The 17,509-nt window shown below is 39.6% G+C and overlaps 1 protein-coding gene across 1 annotated transcript in view; it reads left to right on the top strand.

Annotated features, from left to right (window-relative positions):
• LOC129135042 (putative acyl-CoA dehydrogenase 6) overlaps positions 1–17,509 on the top strand; it is a 74,902-nt gene that overhangs the window by 4,765 nt on the left and 52,628 nt on the right. Inside the window, exon 2 of the mRNA XM_077174966.1 lies at positions 7,426–7,546. Within this exon, the coding sequence (XP_077031081.1) occupies positions 7,426–7,546 (121 nt within the window). The remainder of the gene's footprint in view (positions 1–7,425; positions 7,547–17,509) is intronic.

Genomic DNA, 17,509 nt, shown 5'->3' on the forward strand with positions numbered 1-17,509 from the left:
AAATGGTTGGGCAGGGCTCAGCTCCAGGGTAGGGGGCTGAACCTTTCATTTTCTTAGCATGGTGATGATGAGTGCCCTCTCTGCTTCAGCAATGGGGCCCCCAGATGTGCAAGCAGCTGCATGGGGTGGAGGGTAGGACATGCTTCTGGACTCCTTGGTGAACTTTTAGCTTTTTAAGAGTTCAGTAAGTATTGGGAAAAACTTTGTAGTTGATTCAGGGTTTGGATTTTTTGGTTTCCTGAAGTAAAAACTGTAGTCAGATGTATGGGATCAAAAGATAATCAGTATGCAAATTTCTGAACCAGTAATCAGCTTTCCTTTACCTGTTAGGTTTATTGCAAGGAGCTGCGTTGCAGTGAAAAGGAAGAAACACAATGATTTAAACAGAAACATGTCTGGATACTGACAAATGAATAGACCAGGCACAATTGCAGAATACTTATAAAGTGCGTGCTTTTTTCCCATGGAAAATCAGATTTTGTAAAAATAGATGAGGACAGGTATGCTTTGTTACGCAATGAGAAACTGCCAGCTCTTACATTATAGGGTTTTTCCCTCCTCTATTTTTCCCTCTGAGAAAGGGAAATTTTCCTTTAGTAACTGTTTGTTCCCGTATTTGGTGATCACTGCATTCTTTGGTACCCAGTGCAGTAGCAGATTGCAGATTACTTTGTTGCCTGTGGCACAGCTTAATTGAAGGTACAAAAATGAATTGTTGTGCTCTAATTAATCAGTTTTAACTGCATGTATTTCCCATTTAAGCCTTATATTTTCCAGCTATTAGGAAAATTTTCTGGGTTTTTTCTTTATATAAGCCTACTCAATATTGGTTTAAAATCCATTGGAATCTTCTCTGGCAGGTCAGTTCTGGCCACAGCTCTGTGCAGCAGGATTGGAGAAACCCTTTTTTTTTTTTTTTCTTCTCAGTGATATATTCCAGCTGGCTTGAAGCGTCCTCTTCATCCAGTAGGTTTTTTTTCTCTGTGTGGGCTACACCTTGTCCTGCAGGCACCAAGTAGAGCTATTGGCTTCTGCATATGCCATGTATTAAAAGCTGGGGAAATCAAATGTTTGAAAAACTTTAGTCAAAATTAATTCATTTTTGGTTTTTTTTAATTATCAGGAAATTCTACATCTAGGACTTTTTTTCTGCCACATTTTTCACAGTGTCACAAAATGGATGTCTACTTTTAAAGTGAAATTTTTCAGTTCAACCCCATATCATCATGGAAAATGTTTTCTTGGCTTGTTTCCAGAAACAGTCTGATGACAACTCAGGTTACAAAAGTTTCCATATCATCATTTAGGCCCAGCCTCAAATCCCATGGGCAAATAGGGCAAATTTTTCATTGACAATTCTTGTAGCTGATCATTTGCCCAGGTGTGTCACATGATATATTTGGCTGGGTAGCCAACTGGGAATATTGAGTAAGAGATGCATATTTTGTCCAAATGCCAAATCTTCTATATTGTGGGCAAGAGGAGACTTGTCTGTGAGGCAGAGAAGTGTTTCAGCAGCATCTGGGACATTTGCTATCTGGACATGACCCCTTGCATAGCAATGAGTTATATTTTACATACATCTCCTAGGTGAGCTCCTAACGAATAATAACAACACATGTTTTTATAGGAAGATCCAGGGCTCTCCCCCTTGTTTCAGTTAGTTTTAAAAAATCCCCAAAAACAACAACAACAAAGAAAACCAACCCAACACCCCAAACAACCCCCCAGATAACCCAACCACAAAGAAAACAATCCCCAGAAAACAGTCCTGCAAAACTTCCTGAAGACCTTTGCCCTGTGCTGGTGGTGCATCCTGAAAGAGGAAGCAGTAGGCTGCAGCTTTGCTCCCTAGATTACTGCAGACCACGGCAAGCCTGTAATGAAGGATTTTCCTTGCCAGAAGAAAATGCGCTAAATAACTTTGTATGAGCAGGCAAGGTTAGCACTGCAGGGAACATTTTCTGGCTGCTGTGTGGTTAAATCATATTTGTTTAATGGGGTTATTTTTAGCCTGTTGGGGTGTTTTAGGTCACATACTGCCTCTGCTTCTGCACCCGATGTCATCGCAGACTGAATGATTGCCTCTTCTGCTGCGGCGCTGAGCCTGTCAGGTCAGGCTCTCCACCACCATGCTGGGTGATCCAGGCATGTGGGCAGCTCCTGGCTTCTGCTAGGGTCTCCTAGCATGTGTCATGGGGGATGGAAGCACAGCACTGCCATCCATCCTGCCAGTGCTGGAGGGACTTCATAAATGCAGGACATGGATTCGCCTACTGTGTGCCATAGACATTCTCATCAGTGAGCTGCCATGGCATAAGCTCAGTCTCTCCACAGCCTCTCTAGTAGGGAGCAGCTACAAGGAGCTGACCTGCTTCTCTCACACGCCTATATTCCCCCATAGTTCTGTCCTGAACATGTTTCCACACCTCAGTCTCCTTCCCTGTGGCCTTTCCCTACCTTTCTGAAGAGTATTACTGGGAAAGGATTGTCCATCAAACTTTATTTAGGACTTTGGAAGAGTCTTGAGAGAGTCAAGGAGAGCTGTGACCTCCAAGCCCTGGAGTGAGAAGAAATGAGTAATATATTCTGAGAAACTCATTCAGGTGTGCTGGGATGCATTCCTTGGGGGAACCAAGATGGAGATCAACATGTGGGAAGTTGGCAGCTGCTCTTTGAAATGGGGACTATTTTTCCACGTGTTTTTCACAGGGTCATGAAATGAATGTCTACTTTTAAATTGAACTTTTTCATTTCAACCCCATATCATCATGGAAAACCTTCCCTAGGTCTTCTGGGCAGCAGCTGAGAAGAGCTGCACAGGCTGCACGTGTGGCCAGTCAGGAGCTCACCAGTGGGGTCCTGGCTGCCCTGCACTCCTGGGGTGGGTTTCGGTGTCCAGGTTTGGTAGCACAAATGTGTGGCCCATGGGTTTGCCCACCTCAGCTTTGCGTTTATTTTTTTTTGCCTTAGCATCTTTCTAAAGTACTACCTTGACCTCAGTACAGTGTTGCTACAATGCTGAGTTGTCTCACTGTGCAGTCATTACTCCTTGTGGTTTTGATTAAAACTGAAGGGAAAACGTAGTTTTGAAGGCTGTTAATTATTTGCTTTATTTATTGCTGATATAGAAAGCAAAGAAATGTCTGGTCTATTACCTCTTGTTTGAGTCATTGTTGCACTAATGTCTAGGTACAACCACTTGAGAACTGTCATTAGTGGTTTGTTGTTTATTTATTTGCTTTTTACATTAAAGATCCTATTAACTGTGTCATGTTTGCTTATTATATCAATAGAGCTAAGTTCAATTACTGTAACTTGATTTAAAGGGGAAAAAATTTCTTCTTCTAACATAATATGGAACAGTTATGTCATAAAATCATAGAATCAAAGAATGGTTTGGGTTGGATAGGACCTTAAAGATCTTCAATTTGCAGCCTCCCTGCTCTGGGCAGGGATGCTGGACACCAGATCAGCTTTCTCAAGGCCCCTTTCAACCTGACCTTGAACTCTTCCAGGGACAAGGCATCCACAGCTTCTCTGGGCAATCTGTTCCAGTGTTTTACCACCCTCTGAGTAAAGAATTTCTTCCTAACATCTCATCTAATCCTGGCTCCACAGACTCCATTTAATCTTCTTAATCCAAAATACCTTTTTTTAGACATTTTCTCTTGCTTCTCTAATAAATTACTCTAATCTCAGCTGAGGTATAATTCACAGGAAGCTGTAGTAAAAATTTGTGTAATTTTTTAAGAATTCAGTTTTTTGTTTCAAAATTCATCATCTTTCTCATAGTGTGCTGAAACTGTACACTGCAAGGGGTACTTAGAAGAGGTATTGTGTGTAGGACTGGTGTGGTCTTTAATTTCTGAATTGCATGATAGGAGGTGAACATGCTGGTGAATAATGAAAAATAATCTTAATTGCTGTAAAAGTCATCTGTACATACTCTCAGTACCCAAATTAATTCAGGTACAGTTTCTACTGTTGTAGAATGCATTTATTTTAGAATTCAGAATTAAATGGCATTTCTAATTTTTCTGGGTAGTTGCTGATACAACTACAATATCAGCAAAAATACTGCATCAGCATCATATATTTTTGTTACTTTTCTCATTTAAATAACATACTAAGTTTCAGTGGGAAATAGTCAAAACTGTGGCAGTGATTTGGGGGGATATTTTCCTTGCTCTTTTCTGAAGAAAAACTAAAATTACCTGTTTCTAAAAAAAATCTGAATTTATGTCTCTGTCCCCTCTCCAACCCTGCCATGGCATTTCCCCAGACCTGGGCAGGAAGCTACAGATGCTGTTTTCACAAAACTTTGTCAAGACAGTTTCTAATGAAAACACTCATTTTTCTTACCATCATTCAACATGAAGTAAATTTGTTGGCTTGATCTGTTTCCACTCTGGCAAGTATCCAGAGTGTTTTTAATAATTCACAGCTGATAACAGCCCTGAGGGCATTTTTGGAGGCTCCCCAGAGAACAGCCTGAGCTCATGCTGGGATGCAGGCTAAACCAAGGCTGCCTCCAGAGCCCATCTTTATTGTTCAGATGAAGCAGCCTGAGAAAAACACCAGTTCCATACAAACTGTTCAAACATACAGTTCACATGAGACTTACTGTGCCCTTGCTGTCAGGAAAAGAACAGTTTTTGTTGTGGTATACTGGTACTTCAGCAGGTAGGAAGGTTATATGGCTCCTTAATCAACTTTACATCCCAAATGCCATTGAGATTTGGACAGCTAGATCAGGTGGAAAGATTTCTTTTGTGATTGGGAATATCTGTCAGATGACATCTGTAGTATGCTGTGCTAAATATTTCTACTTTTAGAAGTTTTAGATCTTGTTATAGTTGGTATCCTGGTGATGGAAGTCTAAATGCTGTACCCATGATTTCCATGTTTCTCATGATAAAGCAGCAGACCAGATGCTCACATACTGCTGAAAGCTTGCTTCTGTGCAATTGCCAAACACTGCATGGATACTTTAGGGTTTAAGTTAAGATCCCTACATAATATTTGCCTGAAGTTCAAGCGTAAAGTATTTTTCTGAGGGCACAAATGTGAGGAAATAGCTAAAGCCAAGGGAGGGGACAAATCAGATGGTTGAAGTACAAAGCATTATTTGACCTGTCTTCAGCAAGGTTTTAAACAAATGTTTAATTTTGTGATCATTCAGTAACTGCTGGCTCAACCCTTTAAAAATACCTCTCCTTGTTTCAATTAGCTTTTCTAGGAAGAGATGACAATACCCAGTAATGAGTGCTGAAGCACCAGCCAGTTGAGGAGTACTGTAGTTCTTCAGGAATTTGGCTTATGTTTTTATGAGGTAGTACAAGGGAAGGTGTGCCCACAAAACCACCGTGAATGGTCAAGTACCTAAGAAGAAACTGTGGCTATCAGTATCTGGACTGTGATTAAAAAAAAAAAATTAATGCCATTTGGGGGTTTAATTGTGTCATGCAAGGAAGACCTTGTTTTACTCAATTTGGCAAACTCACCTGGTAATAAATCAGTTCTGTTAAGCAATTTGAGTTTTGCTCAAAGTCACAGGAGCAAACCTGCAGAAATCATGGCTTAGTCATTGAGAATCTGCTTAACTTCAAAGGTAGCTTTGTATGTAGGCTACACAAAAACTTGGCCCAGTACCAGCTACAACAAACAAAACTCTGTGTTAGTATATTCACCACCACATGTTTTTGCCAAGATCATCAAAATACTGGAATAACTTTTTGTATGCTCTTTTCCTGGGTGTTATCCAGTGAGCATTGCCAGATGCTATAACAGCCAAAAAGGTGTAACCACCTTCAACATCAAGTGTCAGTGTCTTAGGGTCTGAGCATATGGGACATGGTAGTATAGAAGAGAAATGTGAGCTCTCCTAGACAGGGTTCTGCCAAGTATTTTTTTACTACTGATCATTAGGCCTGTGTTAATCAATATAACAGTGGGAGAGAAATAATAATTACTGAATGAGTTGAACATTCAATATAAGAATTTCTCAGAATTTGGTGAGAGAACTGAAAAAGTGATTTTCCTGTTAGCAGCATTCAAGTATGCTTATTTCTGTGGCCAGCTGGAAGACAGAAAGCAGCCATATATGGGCTGAAATTCTCCAAAGAATGTGCAATAAATACATGGTTTGAAGAAAGTTTCGCAGGGTCTCAAGAACCCAGCAGTCATGGAGGGAGAGGATTCTATTTCCAGCTTAAGAAATAGTTAGCACCACAGGACTTGTTTATTTAGTGGGGAAAGAAGACTAAGAGGAGTAAGTTCTTGAAATAACAAATTCTCTCTTCATGAAACAGCATAGTAGTTAAATCATGGTCCCAGGTTAAAGGCATTACCTTTCTATTGGGAACTGGTGTTTGTTAAAGGCATTACCTTTCTATTGGGAACTGGTGTTTAGTTTGGACCCCCTCATGAGGCTGACCGAGGTGTGTGGTGCCCTTGGCTGCATGGCAGAAGCAGCCTGTGCCAAGGCCTGGTTTGGGCTGCAGAGCTGGGTGGAGGTGGGCCAATCCAGCTGCCTCATGATGGGCTGGTAGGCAGCAAGAACACACCTGCAGGCTGCCCACTTTGCTCCTTTCCCATAGCCATGGAAATCTGGGACTTTGTGGAGCAAAACATCCAGCTCTTGTGCCCTGAAACCTGAAAGTGTTTCTGAATGTAGTGGCTGTACTGCAGTTGTGTTTTTCTTGCAAAGGGAAGGGAAGGGAATGCTGCAGCCTGAACAGCGTAAGGACTGTAGTCAGGCAGCTTAGGACACTGACTTTTGGAAGATGTGCAGCACTAGCAGTAGCACAGACAAGAGCTGCTCAGGGACTAGATTTGGAATATTATCAATTCTGGAAGAAGGTCATACTTTTCCAGTACATATTGTGTCAGACTTGTGGGGAAGTTTAAATACAGACATGCTCCACACAGCACCAACTTCCTAGAGTGTTTCAGGCAAAAAGAGAGGAAATTAATCTCTTCTACTTGACTTTCTTGGAAATGTGTATGGTCATCAAGAACAGATCAACCTTTTTTGCCAAGGTTCTTTTGAGAATAATCCAGATTTCCTTTCTTGTCACTTTCTAGAAACTGTAACCCTACCTTCTAGAAAAGGTAACAAATAATGAGGGAAAGAGCCATTTTCATAGACCTTGGAGAGGCTTAAATTTGCCCAGATGGCCTGTTCTAGTAGTAATTGTTAAAATAATTACTTACATTTGCTTGAATACATCTTTTGTAATAGTTGTGGGTGAATGGAAAATAAGAATATGCATCAGGAAGTAAGAAAATTAATGGGCTTTTCTCAGTATATTGTTTTTTCCTTTTCTTCTTGAATTTCAGTTTTTAGGTGAAAGTAGTCAAAAGCTTTTGTGCAGGATGCCTGTGTTTATAACTTGTACATTTTTTTTTTTCCAAATCTAGATCATTGACAAGGAGATTAATCCCTTTGTGGATAAGTGGGAAGAAGAAGGACAGTTCCCAGCACATAAAGTGTTTAAAATCCTGGGACAGGCTGGATTCCTTGGTGTGGATAAGCCAACAGGTAGGCGAGTGTGTAACTCCTGACTATTAATAATGATAGACTCAAAAGATTAATTCGCTTTTGCCCCAGGTCAAAGCATGGGTTGGAATTCAGTGCAAAGTCTGCTTATATTCCTCAGTCACCTACAGAGTTACCAACTCTGCAAATACACAAAATAACATTGTTGCATACTTGTTGATATTCTTCTAAATACAAACGTTAAAACCTGTATAACTATTATTTTAAAATTAGGGAAATGAACATCACTTCAATTTTCAACATAAAATCTGTATAAGAACTTTTCTTCTGCATCCAGATATGTATGAAATAATCCAGATCTTCATTAAAGAAACCACAATTTGTAGGCATTGGAAGCATTTTAAGATTTGGCTTATTGTACTGCCTGAACATGCAACCTCTCTGTCACTTCAAAGGATGAGGATAGTGTGGCCTTTTGGCCATTATCCCCTAGATTGTCTTTAAAATGCATTATTCCAGCCCACAGAAGCCTGAACAGAACAGGAGGCTGATGACACAGAGAGCAGGTTTTTGTGTGTATGTTTATATATGTCGACAACCCAAAAAGTCCAGAGGAATAGGAAGTATTTCTGCTCTTCAGATAAGATACATATTCTGCTATCTATTTTTTTTAATATGTGATATAATATATACTTGTTTTCTTTTCAAATGCTGCTGTTACATGTAGAATTCTTGGTGATTTTCTTTACCCCCATTTTCCTACATTCAGAGCAGCCCAAAGTGTTTAACAGTTAACTGTAGATAATTTTCTATATGGGGTAGCTCACATAATCTTGGTATGCTACACCACATCATGATATTGCTAAGGCACAGGGTTCTGTGCAACAAATTATGTCTTTTTATCACTTAATTTCAGAGGAAATATTCCCTCTTGAAATGAACTCAGATTCTTATATTATAATGTGGAAGGTTTTCCCACAGCTGTTCAGCTGTTAGATCTCAGAGAACTCATGGGCTGTGATTGTCTGACAAATCCAATTAGGTCTGAGCTGGTATTTCTTTACAGAAATGCTGACAGTTCAAGATTATGCTTAAGATCTATTTAAAGGACAAATAGGATTACTGGAGGAGAGAGAAAACCGCTTCTACTTTCTGCCATAATTGATAGGCAGATTTGAATTGCATCTCAGTGGGTCTCCTTTGCATTGCTGATATTCGTGTTGGGTGTAATAATGGTGCATTGCATGGCTGGCAGATTTCAGTTCTGCCTTCTTATATTCATCTCAGGGCATGCAGAGGCTTCAGCTGGGTTAAGGAACCTCAGTGCTGAAGGTGCTGCACATACAACAATACAGAGGTAGGAACTTTGTGTAACACTCACAAAATATCTGGACAAGAAATAACTGGAGTAAAATCCAGTGAAAAGTGAAGAAGGGACTCATGGAGGTAAAGGTGGCACAGAAGGTTGCATGCACTTATTACACCTGTCATACTCATGTTTAAGACCATTTTAACTTTGGCTTTGATGTTTGCATCTAGCTGTTAATATAATTTATTTGACCTCTGCAGCTACATTTTATAAAAGGTATAAAAAATTGCTAAAATCCTCAGCAACCTGTGATCCATCTCAGTTCAGTATTGTTGGGCACAGAAAGTGCACCAACTCCTTGGAAGCTGCTGTCTTTGCAGCATTCGGTTGTGCAAGAGGACGTCACCAGATCCAGCTTTGCTCTGTAATGGTGCAATGCCACCAGGTACATCTTGAAAGTCCTGAAACTTTCTCCTGATGGTAAGTCAAAGTAAGGTGTGTAACAGCACAGTGTATGTAACTGCACAACTTTGGCAAAGCCTGAAATTCTTTGTCTTCTACACTTCTACACAGTGCTTAGGCTTGCTGTATGATTAGTGTATACTGTAAAATAGAATTAAAAGATCCACTTTTATACTCTGCTCAGCCACTTCTGTTATTTAGTTGCTGTTTTCAGAGGAAGAGAAGTCTTATGAAATTTGAAGAAACCAAGAGCAGCCAGGAGCTTTGGAGGGTTGTTGCAGGAGAAGAAGGGAGGGTAAATTGATTTGAGGAGAGCAATTGCAATACAGAGCATTTGTGAGTTAACAGTCTGCCCTACTTTCTCTTTCACAAACCAAAATTATCATGTTGTATCTCTTCAAATCCAGATCATAAGACATTCTCTATAAGCGCTGTTTTTTTTAAAAAGTTAATTCACTTTAGTAATACTTGCTATTTTGAAATACAAGTTTTATTGAATTTGTTTTCCAAGATCATTCTGTCAAGTTTGGAGGGTTTTTTTTTTCCTGCAGAAATAATTTTGAAGCTTTCTGATTGGGCAGAAATGGGTCACAAACTTGTTTTGCTTAGATAGAAGGAAACATCTGTTGGATTTTAGATTTGTTGAAAGTAGACTTTTTCCTGTGTAAACACCATTCCCTTTATGAACAATGAGCTTCTTCATGGGAGGCAGGTTTTTAAAAGAACGTGCCTTACATGTGTCCTTTATCACTGGAAACTTTCTCTGTGTGGAGAACTGATTTGGGGCACTATTTGTGTTGCAAAAGCTCTATCAATTCCCACTGTATGCAGTTGCAGGCTACAAACTTGGAAAAGCTTTTCCTGTATCTTTTTTCACAGTTGTTTATACAGTAGTTGGTTCTAGTGAATTTTGGCTGTAGTTCAGGATGTTCATTGGAGGTCATGTAAACACTGTGGGCAAAGCTCAGACATGCACCCATAATTGGAGAATTTTTAAGATGATCAGTAGATTTAATTTACTGTCTGGTCAGTTCTCTGCCAGAGAAAGAGTCTTCTCTTTGAACAATTTCTCTGCTCTGGTATTCTTTACATGACTCAAAAATAGTGCACATGTTAGTTTTCCTTAGGAAAGAGTTTGTTTTCTGTTACATTGCAAGATTCTTCCTTCTAGTAAAATACACGGTGAAAAGTGAATATAATTTATGCATAAAGAGTATTTTTGTTGTATGCAAAATGTGCATAAATTTACTTCATTCAGGATTTAGAAGGAAAAAACAACATGCCTATATACTTATTATTCTTCATTTATATTTACTGTCTATTTCTTCATAAATGATAAAATTCTGAGTTACTGAGCTACTGCCAGTCCCAAAACTAAGGGCAGAGAATATTAGGGCAGGGAGCAGAAATATTTAACCAGTCTTGGTAGTTTGCCATTGTCTGTTTTGCCAAGGGAAGTGGGCAAGACATATTCTTTGAACTGTTCTATGTGCAGATTAGATGAGATACTGGATTAAAAGGGGAAAATATCTGTGTGGTTATATGTGATCTTATGGCTTATGAATCAAAGCCTTGGCTGTTGCTAAATTTTAGGATGTATTGCCAAAAATGCAGGCTCAAAATGTACTGTGTGCCTACGTATGCCAATGCAGATGATTAAAAGTTGTTTTATCAGCTGATGTAAAAGCACAGGAATCCTGTAGAGGATGGGAGAGAAGGGTTTGTGGGAGGGCAATGTTTCCTCTCCTGCATATTCACATGGCATCACTGTGAAACATGAGTGATAATGATGCCTGCTCTGGGTGTTTCATTAGTGTTTACACTGGCAGTACTGTAGGAATATTTAGTGGAATGCGTTAGCATCTAGAAATAATTATGACAAGTTTGTCCAAATAGTAGCCTTCATTTATTACTGTCAGACACCTAGCAGTGAATGTAGAAAATATGTTCTTATGTATTTCAGGAAAATTAAGTAACTGTGGTAGGATTTGCACATGGATGGGAAAGTGTAGCTCTACACTATCGGTCCCCTTCCTCTGCTGCTGGGGCAAATGCCAGATTTGGGACTGGAGAAAGTAATAATCATTACCTTCTTGTCACTTCAGACAGAGAAGCATCTAATAAAAATAATGTTTCAAGTGTATGATTGCACTGCAATTGGAAAATGATAGCTTCCCTTCAGAAAGTCTGCCATTGTCTGCCAGTTTATTACAAGTGTCTCTGTCTGCCAGTTTATTACAAGTGTCTCTGTGTTGAATGTGGGGAGGGAATAGAGATCTGTACTATCCTCTAAGGTTAATTCTGTTGTTTTCTTTGCAAGTATACATTTATCTGGTAAAATGAGATCTTGTGAGAGTTTGGGCATGGAGAATCACTTGGAAAAAATGTACAGGTTTTCTGTAATACTAAGCCTTGTTATTACACAGAATGAGCATAGAAGGACCTGGGAGGAGCAAAAACTAGAAAGGGATTTAGTAGTTCAGGTGAAACAGGATTCTATGGTAACTTAGAAAGTCAATGGAAGGTGTTCAGGTACTTCTGTAGATAGAATTAGGAGCGATACATTTGTCAGAAGTGAATTAATTTACCCCAAACTGTTCCTGCATGGCAGTAGTGGACCAGCTGCAGTGCTTGTTCTTGGTTTAGTAGATTTAAGTATAATCAGCTGAATTAACTGCGTGATCTTTTTCCCACTTACAAAAGAGTGCAATAATCATTAATAAATAGTAGTTGCACTCTAAAGGTTTGCAAGAGAAGCCTTTGGGCTGTGCTTTCAGACACCAATGAACCAATAAATCAACACTCTCAAGTGTTTACCAGCTATAATCTATACCTGTTTTGCAATCAAGAAATAATTTTGATAGGCCTTCAAAAAGCAGTAGACCAAATCAGTCACTGCTTTGTTTGAATTAATTTGATAACAAGAATTGTGATGTGTGGCAGAGGTTTGGAGACCTTGATCAGATAAGAAATTTCAGATGCTTATTGGACCTTCTAATTCAGTGGATTGGATTGAAATCTCAGGAAAACAGGGGTTTTTATGTGTAGATACACCTGAGTTTTGTGTAGTTGAGACTTTTTTTCCCCTTCTCCACTCTTGTGAAATGCTGACTATTCAAGTCCCATTTGGTATCTTGCATGATGAAATTCAGTTGAAAATGGTAAGGGGGGGACAGTTTGCTACATTTCAGAGATCATCAGGTATTTCTGATCAGACAGAGAAATGAGCACTTGAGTTCACCTTTGGTTTTTCTTTAACTGTGAGCCTGACTTGGGAAATGGTTGTGTTTCTTTTCTTCATGGCTGGTTGGGAAATGCAGTGTTACCTCTGGGAATAGCTTGTTCAGCTATCAGTAGCAGCCAGCAGAGAACTGACTTACTCAAGGACACTCAGTCTTTGCAGAAGAGATAATCTTCCTTTAAATGTGTTGTTGATAGAGGGATCAGATTAGTTCCTGGGATTCTGCTTTTGTGTTTCAGATAAGGCAAATCCTCACACTTGTGGCTTGTAATGCAGAACACAGCAGTATTTCATGCAGTTCAGGTGGGCTAATAACAATGCCTTAGGGGTCAGACGTAGGCGTTTCTGAAATCTGGTATGTGTACAGGTTATGTCAAAATTATATCGAGAAGGCAATTTAAAATGTCTCTTTCCTGGAGAAAGTTAGAAGCATCTAACTGGTAGCAAATGCTCAGTTATGTATGTGCAATTAATGCCTGAGCTCTTGACACACATTTCTCTCACAGCAGACCTGCCATGCCAAATTCCCTTCTGTGAATCACAGGCTTTGCACAAACTGTCAGACCCACGTGGTGTCTTGAATCTGACTTGGAGCACCTAGAATCTGAGATGAGAGTGTTACAAGCAGCTGTCACTGTTCTGTCCCTGTTCTACTCTGGGTTGTGTAGAAAACTTTGTCCTCTGTTGTACTTGACTTCCCTCTAGTTTTGTAGGAAATTGTTGGGCTTGGGGATTTTCAAAGAGATATATCTGATAAAAATCTGATGTTCTTGATTTTATAGTTGTGAATAAGAGAAGAATGTGCACTAAAGAGAATAGTTGAATATATTAAAGAAATATGAAATAATATAACACCTGAAAAGAATATAGGGATTGAGACATTATCAAGTAAGACATATTGTTCAGGAAGTTTTTATTAGAGGCGTCTTGCTTATTCTTTACTTCTGTAGATCAAATAGCAAGACTGTCTCTTGACAAAGTTGGCCAGTGAATGAGGTTATACTGAAACAACCTGTGTATTACAAATATGTCTAATTTACACATAACTGTCTTTTCCCAGCCTCAAGATTCTTGACATCTGTCATATACATAAATGGCATAATTTAAAAGCTTGCTGAAAGTATAAATGCACCTCTTATGCTTACATGTCAGTACACATTTGAAGTGTGGACCAACTGTGAGAGACAAAGTGGTAAGAAAAGTGTTCTTCCCATCACCTGAGTTGTACATACACTGAAATTTAATTTAAGTTTTCTGTTATCCAGAAAAAGTTTTGAATAAGACCTCAGTGTCAGGGTTTTTTTCTGTTTTTTTCCCTTTGTTTTGTTTCTTAAGCAGAGTAATGGGAGGCCATTTGTGATAAACAAAGTACTTCTTGCAGGACAATGTATTTCCTGAAGAATATATCTGTTTTTTTCTCTTTGTGCCTTTCCTGGGTGGCCTAGAATGGCTGATTCCTGTTATCTCTAGTGCAGTAGCTATAATTTTCCATAAGACTACAAACCTGCTCTGTGGTCTTGCCTGCCCTGGGAGATACCTTCAGTGCTGGGCAGCAGGAGCCAGGAACGTGGCGTGAATCTGGAGGAGAGGAGGAACTTCTTGCATGGGACCTTTGGAGCAGCACGACCTCTGTACATGCTCTCCCCTTGAGCCTGAGAACTGGCAGAAAATGGGCACTTGCCCAGAGCCTCAACCATTTACAAATCAGCTTCACTTGTACACCTGAAAGAGGGAGCAAAGATAGAATTAATGAAAAATTTCCATGAATGTGTATCACAGGAGTTTGAGTTTTTTGTGGCACCATTGAATGCTTTAAAATTCTTTGAAGGTGACTTTAGTCAGCATTTCTTGTGCTTCCTATACTGTGTGTCAGAGGAAATGAATGGGACTGTTCTCACCGTTGCTTTATTATTCAAGAACAGGGGTCTCTCAATAGAGCAGAAGATCAGTGAGTAATAATCCTTCTGAAAGGAATTTTTTTTTTCCTTTTTACATTATGTATAACCGGTGAAACTCATTCCAGGAAATCACAAGGAGCAAAGTTTAACAGGAATCCAGAGAATGTTAAATAAATATACAGATGGTGGCACCATCCACAGTTACTACAGGGAGAGTAATTGTATTTCTGATCATCAGCTGCTCACTTAGCAGGTGAATACACCATTTCACAGCTTCTTGCACTCTGTGGCCTCACCAACTCCCCCCTGAAAAGCACATCTAGCACTGCTCCGTGTGCTGGAGCTTGAGCCTGGCAAAAACATTCACAATACATATTTGGACTTGTTCAGGATCCATCCACAGCCCAAGAAAGGAAGCCTTAAATTAGTTACAGAACCATAAAGTTTGGAAAAGACCTCTTAGATCATCAAGTCCAACCATTAACCCAGCACTGCCAAGTTAATTTTTGTACTTTTCTCCATCTTTTATGTTGGAATGGTTGTGAACATGTTTTTTACTACTACACATATTTAGTTTTTAAATCTTACCAACTGCTTTCAGCCACCTCTATCTACTTGTGTTTCCCACTGAGCCTCATCTCTTTCTTCTTGTTTTTTTTCCCTCTTGAGAGGATTCTGGTAGGTCCTTGTGTAACTTCCCTAACAAATTCTATTTGCTACTTCTATTTTAACTGACTTTGAAAGGACTGAAGGCAATAAAAATATTTTGCGAAAAAGTAATGAAAAGGGCCTCTGAATAAATTTTACTGTCTTTTTGGTCTTCGATTGTTTGCTTGTTTTAGGTAGAATAATGAGGGGCTCTTTCCCTTCTCATCCCCTCCCCCTTTTATTTTTTTTTTTCCCCAAGAGCGATAGCATGGGAGCAACTTGCTCTTCTGTAGCTGGTGTAAAATAGCTTTTAGTTGAGTTTGTCACTCAGAGCTGGTCAGGAAATTCCTTCCAGTGTGTCCAGATGCTTCCTGTGCACAAGGCTGATGTCATACTTGGCACATGATTAAAAAAAAAAATCACACTGAAGCTGTTTTTTAATTTGGTTTTAACCAGGTCCTTTTGCACCATGGAGGGAGGACAGTTTTGCTGGGGGGACAGTGACTCTGTGCTTGGGGTTGTTTGGAAGAACAAAAAGGAAACCATGTAAAATTTATCTGTTTCTAAAGCCTTACACTAATTCATATTCTGCACATGTCAGGTTCTGCATTATTAAAATAAAATAGTTATAGCATCTGATACTTGTAGCAGTGCTGCATTTAAGAAGAGATTTTGGCATCTTTGTATTCTAGGGAGTATTTGAGCTGATCATGATGCATCCTCTGACCTCTTTGTGGATTGTATTATTCTTTTACATGCTTCTGCATAGGAAAGGTTGTGTAAGCTGTACCTTCTGGTTGTTCCTGTAAAACCTGTGGGCTGCTGGACCTATAAAGGAAACAATTATGCACTTCTTACCTTTGGACAGGTCTCACCTGGACTCCCTGGCACCACACTAATGAGATGCCCAGATAAACCTGATTCTCTCAAGAATAAAGGGAGTTTCCTACATTTTAACCCCATGTCCTCACCAACACAATGTTGGGAATCCCATCCTCTGTCTCTGCCCAGGTTGAAACTGTGTGTCATCAGATCCCGTAGCCCCAGAGGAGGATGTGGAGAGAGGAGAATACAAGAGGAAACAAACACCAGGAGTAAAATTCTTTACATAAAACTCATTTTGACAGGAAATGTTTTCCTCCTTCCGGTAGAACTTTGTAACTATTTTCAAGACACTAATTTCACTTTATTCCATTTTTGCATTTATTTCTTTCTACAGAGAATCCAGTTTCTTCTTTCCTAGAAGATGGATGAGTATTTTGGTCTTTGAAAAGTTTGCTTCATCATCAGTTTAAAGTCACCAGCAGATCTTCAATGCACATGAAAGATGCTATAAATTCTGCTGGATAGTACATTTAAAACTGAAGGAATCCTGAGTTTTGGAGGTGCCCACTGAACATGCTTCTGCAAACTGATTGTGCAAGAATTGGCCTGGCCTGTAAAGCCACTGTATTGTGTAACCCATAAGCAGCTCCAGGGATTTCAGAGTATCATCTTTGAGATGGATCAGAATCTGGCTACTGCACAGATTCTCTGGTGCTGCCTGCTAAATTAGGGAAGGGAAGGAAAATATCCATTTTCTGTTAGGAGACTGGAAAAACAGCAGAAGATAATGAACTGGACTTTCCCTAAAGATATTTTTCAAGCAGTTTAGTTAGGTATCTGAAACATAAAATATGTAAATGCAGAGGATTAGAAAAATCTTCCAACTTTGATCTTTCTAAAGGTTTGGCATGTTTTAAATGCTCCCAGGTTTCAGACAACGGACTTTGAAACAATCTGATAAAAAAACTAAAATGATGAGATTATAGGAGATTTTTACTTTTGCAGCCACCACTATCTAGATCTATAGCATAGTGTGGTTTCTGCAAGGAAAAATGTACAGCAGAGTGTGGAAGGTGGAGAGGGGGGCCCATTCTATGTTGTACCTTGTGCCTGCATGATGAGCATTCAGGAGGCATCCTCAGGTCTTCTGTCATAGTTTCAAGCTGTCTGGGGTTCATGCTGAGATCTGTGGATAGGCTCTCCAGCGTGGCTTTAAAATATTTTGCCTGGATTTGGTAGATGTGTGTTTTTGGTGTGCACAGTCTTCCACTGATGGATTTAGTCAGGAGAAGCTGAATAGAGAGAGTGTACGTGGACATGGCCAGGAGAGCTGGGGCTTGAACCTGCTCCCTTCTCCCACCACTCCAGCGAGCTCTGTAATTAGCTTGTCTGTAATGAAAGGTGGAAAAAGCCTCCAGCAGAGACTTTCCATGTCCTGATGAGAGATGAAGCAGCACATGTGAAGGGTGGTGGTCTCTCACAGTGAGAGAAACCACCATCATCTACTATCACCTTCTTTCCTGTCATTTGAATGAAGACACTGGTAGTGCTTGACAGAAAAAAACAGCTGATATTTTAACATAATTTTCCCTTCATTTCACTATTTTATTTATTCAATGGGT

The sequence above is a fragment of the Agelaius phoeniceus genome, chromosome 1 (assembly GCF_051311805.1).
Source record: "Agelaius phoeniceus isolate bAgePho1 chromosome 1, bAgePho1.hap1, whole genome shotgun sequence".
Classification (NCBI taxonomy): domain Eukaryota; kingdom Metazoa; phylum Chordata; class Aves; order Passeriformes; family Icteridae; genus Agelaius; species Agelaius phoeniceus.